Source organism: Melanostigma gelatinosum (assembly GCF_949748355.1).
Source record: "Melanostigma gelatinosum genome assembly, chromosome: 23".
Taxonomy (NCBI): domain Eukaryota; kingdom Metazoa; phylum Chordata; class Actinopteri; order Perciformes; family Zoarcidae; genus Melanostigma; species Melanostigma gelatinosum.
In genome coordinates, this window is record NC_136656.1 from 2,512,392 (window position 1) to 2,519,621 (window position 7,230).

Below are 7,230 nucleotides of genomic sequence, written 5' to 3' on the forward strand. Positions count from 1 at the left end.
AACTCTCGGCAAGAAAGCAAATAAGCAACTTTCCCAATGTGTGTGTGTGTGCGTGCGTGCGTTCCTCCAGCAGCTATTTTTAACATGTTAAGCATTAGTTTGACCGTAAATACGTCTCAGCAGACGAATAAAGTATGAAAACTGAGATCCTGGAGGTTCAATCCCATGATTCTGAGCTGAGCGTCGCTGGAAAACAAGACATTATCAACGCATCGCTGCCAGAACACATCTCATGCTTTAATCCCTCCAAGCTGCCACCACCGCATTCAACAGAACACCGTGAAATGAGACCAAACACAGAAGAGCAGCAGAACCCGTCTGCAGCGTCAGCGCCGCAGAGATCAGCAGACTCGTGGTTTTGGGTGATGCGTCCACATGAAGTCCTCCTCAGCTGCTTCTCAGCTCATTTGCATTCACGTATGAAAGACGCTCTGCTTGTGAATTAAAAGTAGAAAGTACCTCTTGTGTTATTTAAGTACAGTACTTATAATACTTGTACTTACAGGTGTTCCATGACTTTGAATTCCAGCTTTAAATGAGCAGAATGATGATTCAAATCAACAGTTCTGGACTGAATGCAACACAGCTCTTTGAAAGGTTGGAAGAAAGAGTATGAAAACATTTGCAATTTGTTTCCTCTTCAGGATTCTCTCCACACACACACACACACACACACACACAGAGACAAGTACACACACTAACAAGAGGCAACACACAAAGCAACAGACGTTAAACACACACACACACACACACACCTACGTGCACAGCAACGCAAACATTTTTTGATTTCTACATGAATGCTGAATTTATGACACACTGTCGTCTCACTAACACGTTGTCGTGTGTTTGTGTAACTCTTATCCGACACTTTGTTTTGGTTTATTCTTCCTCCATAACTCCTCTTTTTTCATAATCGAGGAAAGAAAACATTTATTTTACTTCTTTGTTGCTTTGCGTCTGTAGATTTCTGCTAACTTCTCCCAAAGTCACCATGAGATAATGCCTCATGTGCATATTTAAACAGAACATTTCAGGAAGCATGTAACACATAAACCTGAGGTTTCGGCTTCAGGTTTGACCCACCGTGCTTGCCGTAGATCTGAGCACCAGTCAGAGTGAACCGTACGGTCTCGGCTCTGCTGTCGGCTCGCGTTTCCTTTTCTATGAGCGACGTCGGCTCATCTCTTCATCGAGTCAAACGCTTTCAGAAGTGAAAGGAAGAAAGATGTTCTCCACAGTTCACACGCAACACAGTGAACGCAGCAATAACGAGCGATTAGAACAGAGCGCAGAATGAACAGACGTCTGACGTCAACGTTTTCATTTCTTCATTGTAAAAACAAACTAATTATATTCAATTCATGACTTTTTTTAATCAGCATTTTTTAATCATAATCAGCAGCTTTTCAGCTGCAGAGAGAGAGCGTGTGTGTGTGCGTGTGCGTGTGTGTGTGTGTGTGTGTGTGTGTGTGTGTGTGCGTGTGTGTGTGTGTGGGGGGCAGAGTGCCGGCTTCACACAGGGCACTAATGAACTCAGAGAGCAGATAGAGGACACGCAGCAACACACAACTATGGACGAATGAGCTGCAAAGAAGAGCTCATGAATACAATGACAGAGCAAAGAGCAGGGCAACATCTGCACATTCCATCCTCTTTGTTTCAAATACCAGATATATTGTATTTTCTTCTGTTTCACAGTCATGATTCTTGACTTTTGCAAAGGATTTTTCCCTGTTTGTGAAAATGTTCTGATCTCACTGTGACTTTAAAAGATATAATTATCCTCGTCAATCATCATATTTCTACAGCTGTCGTGGGAAACGTAAAGATGGCCGCTCCTAACGAACAACACGTGGACCGTGAGAGACGTTGACGGGGCAGAACTAAACACAGTGACGACCACGGCCGCACATCATCTGCTCTCAGTTCGGAGGACGAGGACGAGGTTTCAAGCGTCAGTGTGCACGAAACAGCTCAGAGCAGATGTGCATCTCAGCGCTCGTATTCGGATGATATCTATGCGGTCCTTTCAAAATAAAGTTCCGTCTTCACGGGAAAGGTCTAGAACTACTGAGTGAGGTTCAGAACGCTGGATGAGACCAGGCTGAATTGACGCACCGTGTAATTCTATTGGTGTGCGGCGAACACAGACACGTGATCAGGTGGAAGCTTGATGGCGACTCATCAACATGGAGCCGTGACTCAAACACACGGCCGTAGCAGCTCTGTGAGTTGTTTACGAACACAAACACACACTGATTATTCGCACCGCGTCCAAACCGCAGAGCCTCGCGGCTGCCAGGTCGTGGGTTGGTATAGCAGGAGGCTACACACACACACACACACACACACACACACACTCATCGGGGTGTCCGGGTCCGTGTGTCCGGTGTCAGAACTGTGTGTCCTGTTGTTGCATCGCCACAACGCGCTGCCAATAAATACTTTGGTTCTCCTCTTAACCCACTGATCCAACAAACCAGCACTGAACTCGCTTCTGTAGCGATTATAAAACCTTTATTTTGAAAGGATGTCGCTGCTGAGCTGAGTCACTTAAGTTGTATCGCGCTGCTTTGTTCCGTGTGATGAACAGATGATATGTTCATCCGAACATTCTCACCACGTCACAATATTCCAGATTAAACGTTGTTTTTTTAGCTTCATCAAAATGAGTTTTAAACTCTTTAAATCTTAAGTGTCATGTTTAAAATGATAGCTGTGACGGTTTTTCCTGCTTTCTGAGACAGGGTTGTCTCCTTGTCTCCTTTCCTCGTTTGTGTCCTTTCCTACCCTGCTGCCAATGGTAACACACTTAAAACAAACACACATTTGCACAATCTCTCTCTCTTCTTTCCTGAATGTGAACCAGGTAACTCCCTACACAATGGAGTGATATTCCCCTCACACACACACACACACACACACGCACACACACACACACACACACACGCACGCACACACACACACACACACGCACACACACCGCTCCCTGTCCGTCATCTGGAAGTGATGGCGTCCTCCATTACAGCGTGTTGGTGTTGACAGCCGGCCTTTTGTCCGTTACAGCTCAGAGAGAAGAGCTCTGCACAGAAACACATCGAGGAGACACGCAGCACACGTGATGGCTGTTAACACACACACACACACACACACACACACATGTAAACCAGTCACAGAGGAGAGAGAGCTGTTCTGCACATGTCCAGTGTTTTATCCCACCCGGCCTCTTCCTGCATTATGTCACCGCTGTAACTGAATCTGCTCGTTGTTATTTTGTACAGCGTGCGGAAAGATTTCCTCTTCTTGTGAAGTATCACGCAACAATAACCAACGTTAGAGCTCCTGAGAGAGAACGACACGTTAGATACAAGTATGAACGTGAACATATATCACACTATTGGTTGTAGGCGGAAATAAACACAGTTAAACCGAACAAAATACATCTTTAAAGGAGAAGATGTATCTCTGAACCTGACTGCAGGACTACATCAGTGTTAAAACGACGTTCCGACAGGTGAAGCGAGCAGCATTTACATCAGAGTAACTTCATCAGAGTAAAAACCGAAGCCGGATTACTGCAGCGTGTTGAAGCTGCAGCTGACCTGTGAATGACCGCCTGTAGGAAGAGGAGGGGGAGGAGGGGGAGGAGGGGGAGGAGAAGTGAATATGTTGACTCTGAAAAGAGTCCGTGGCCTGAATCGACTGTTAACACACAGTGTTACTATTAACACAGAACAAAGTGATCCATCGACCCTGAATGCATCGTTTTGTCGGGTCGGAACCTGAACGCATCATCTCTGAAAAAACGAGTTTCTGAAGCTGTTTTAAGGAGGAAAGAGAAAAGAAGTAAGAAACGAACACAAGAGGAATTACAGAGGGGCCAACAGAGAGGGATCCTGAGTCATGAGGGTGATGTCCAGCCGTGGGAACGAGGGAGGAGAGAGAGAGAGAGAGAGAGAGAGAGACACAGAGAGAGAGAGGGAGAGGGTGAGTGAGAGAGAGAGAGAGAGAGAGAGAGAGAGAGAGAGAGAGAGAGACACAGAGAGAGAGAGGGAGAGGGTGAGTGAGAGAGAGAGAGAGAGAGAGAGAGAGAGAGAGAGAGAGAACAGATAGTTGGGCGTGAAGCCCACGCTGTGCTCTCCTGTGTCTGCTTACACTGAAGCTCTATAGAGTTCCATCCTGTGCAACATTCAGGGAGCATGGGAGGAACAGCAGCCGTGATGAAAGATGCTTTCTTCACACACCGGTTCTGTTCATTGATGAAGGTCCGCTGTAGATTACTTGTGAATTCAAACAATGGCAAGACACCCAGAAAAGAAAGGCCGGCGCCTCTTTCTGAAACTTGATCATGACGCACTTCAAGCCACACCCCCAATGTGGTGATGTCACAGTGCCTCTGACAGCTGAGGGTAAACACCTGCTGTGATGGCGTTGGTTCGAATCCCAGAGAGCAGCTTTTTGTAACCTCGACCGGGGAAGACAAACTCGAGCGGAATCAGCCTTTAAGAAGCAGCCGGGGCTCAGAGGAAGAATGTGGTTTCCCAGACAATTAGGAGAAAAAAAAGAAAAAGGCCGGCACCAAATGAAAACATAGAACTCCGGCTCGCCACTCTCATACTTGGGACATTCCTGCTCCACTCGGGGTCAACGACAGGAAATAAAAACCAGCATGAGAGACTCAGGTCCAGTCCGCTACCGGAGGAAGATTTGGACGCACAAACTCCGGCGCTGTCAAGCTCTGCAGAGTGACTTCCTCTTCCTCTTTATCTTCATCTTTATCAGTGCGAGATAGCAGTATTTATATGAACAGTCCTTTGTCTCATTACAGATCTTTTCAAACATTATTATCCGTACGTGTCTTCATTTTCATCAGAGAGACAGAGAGGATGATGATGATGAGAGGAAGGCCCATGTGGCTCTATTGATTGTTTAGTCGTGCTCTTTCTGCCCACATGTTAGTGACACAGTAAGAACCCACGCAGAATACAAAGAGAGGGAAGAAGAGAGAGAGGATCTTTACGTCTCACACACACACACACACACACACGGGCGAGTTCCTCTCGTCCCATCATGCATCTGGGTGACCTGCGCTGCCGTCAGGTGGAGGTAGACGTGTGGTGACACTGATGAGCTCCAGTAAATGTGCTGCTGTTGGTGAATTAAAGGACCAATCCGCTCTAAAGCTCGACTGCTTATTGATTCATATGTTAATTATTATGCACGATACAGATGCGATGCATCGCGGGGTCATGTTGGATGATTGATTGTTATTGTGAGGCTTCTGGAGGCTCGTTGAAGGCTTGACACAGTGACTGTGCTGTCGAATACGCGATGAACTGACTGGATTGTTTTCATGAATCTTAAACTATGAATCCTAAAACATCCCTGAAAATTACTCTTTAAGTCATTTTAAACTTTACAAACTTAAAGATCTTCTCCTGAGGCCTGAAGACTTAAAATATGACATCACGAAAAACATAAAAATATATAAGAGGAAGTCACTGATGAGTTCTCCACATAAAGGTCCAGTTACCAGAAACCTTCCCGCTTCAGCACATGAATGTGAAACCAGAGTTCCAGAGAAGTAACAGCAAGAGAAACACATTCCAGAGTTGAAGCCTCAACGCGAGCATCTTGAATCTTTGATTCAACTCACTTGAACTGGAAAACTGTGAGCTGAAGTCAACAGAGACGCAAAGCAAACACACATGAATGCGTGACGTCAGAGGAGGAGGGGACGGGGACAAGGTGACAGGTAGAGACGGAACTCCAGAAACACGCACGACATCTCTGCTCTTACACCCGAGTTCACGTTCCACCCTCCACACCCACAACGTGCTGCCTTCAGGGGCACCCTGTAAACCCCGCATGTCCACGGAACCAGAGCCTCTGTCACAAGAAGTTCACTGGTCAGAAAAACGAAAGAGTGCAAGACTTTCAGTTCATCCCGAGTGGTTTTAAAACATCACAACTCATTCTTACACCGGCTATTGACACGCTCGCATGGGCTCCGCCCCCTTTGAACGTCACAGTGTCACTTAGTTCTGGTTACATGTGAAATCCCCGTTATTTCCTAGCAGAATTGAAGCACTTTTCTGGATTCTTTTTAAGAGTTTGTGCATAAAAACTTTCAGATTTCCTGCAGCAAGTGAACGCACGCACACAATAACAAACCTCTCACTTACTCACACCCCGAGCAACGCTGGGGATGTGCACCGCGCGCAGTGGCCGCTCGCGGTTCTTTTTGTTCGGTCATGTCAAGTCACAAAACCATCAATCTCTCCAGATAAAAGGAGCGCGCGTGCGGGCTGACATCAGAACGTTTGACGTGAAACTAAACTCCTGTAACCTGTAACTTACTTCTGGGCGGAGGCTTGCTGACCAGCGCGGCGACGTGCCTCTGCAGCCGGACCACTCTGCCCTCCAGCGCGCCGGACCGGCGGCAGACGGACACCAGCTCTCCCTGCAGCTCCTCCAGGATGCTCACCGACTGCCGGGACAGATCCGAGAGCTGCCGGAGCAGCGAGCACAGGCTGAAGCCGCACACGTCCACCAAGTCCCCGAAGACCTCCGCCTGCCGCCACCGCTGCAGCCTCGCGCCGTCGGGCTTGCACACATCTTTGGGAAGTATCGTCCGTTTGCAGAAAGGCATGATTACTCCCCCCAACAACAACACAACAACAACAATAACAAACTCCGCAGATGGTCAAGTTATATTCCTGTGGTCCTTCTCCCGCCGGTTGGCGCGCGAACGCACGCTACGGATCCTCCGCCGCCGTTGGAGACGCTTGGAGCGAGTTGCGCGTCGTGCGCCCTCATTGTTTTTCAGACTGCGAGCGAGCTTTTCTTATTTCGTGTGGCGGAGAGGAGAGACGCAGCTGCTGTGGAGAGTGGCGTCACATCAGCCAAAATGTAGCAGTCAACACATCCGGTTTAGCCTTTCAAAATCAAAGCCCGGGTTTGTTTTTGATCCTAAACCATATGAAGTGCCAAAGTGAATTTAAGGATTCAAGTAGTGAATTTGAACATTTAACAAGTTTATAGATGATATAAGTCTGAAGTGAAAGATCATGATATTTTAATCACATTGGGCCGTAGTAAAGAAGACAAAAATACACTTTGAAATAATTCAATGAACTCTTCTTTTGGGCTATACTATTTAAAATAATATATAAGTTTAAATATATGAATACATATTCAAAATGTAGACCTATTTATGGAGGCTTCCTT

The 7,230-nt window shown here is 46.7% G+C and overlaps 1 protein-coding gene across 1 annotated transcript in view; it reads right to left on the reverse strand.

Annotated features, from left to right (window-relative positions):
- The window catches only part of nhsl2 (NHS-like 2), an 84,344-nt gene extending 77,613 nt beyond the window's left edge, over positions 1 to 6,731 (reverse strand). The window contains exon 1 of the mRNA XM_079295505.1: positions 6,361 to 6,731. Coding sequence (XP_079151631.1) covers positions 6,361 to 6,652 — 292 coding nt within the window. The 5' untranslated portion in view covers positions 6,653 to 6,731. The remainder of the gene's footprint in view (positions 1 to 6,360) is intronic.
- Positions 6,732 to 7,230: the final 499 nt, after the last annotated feature.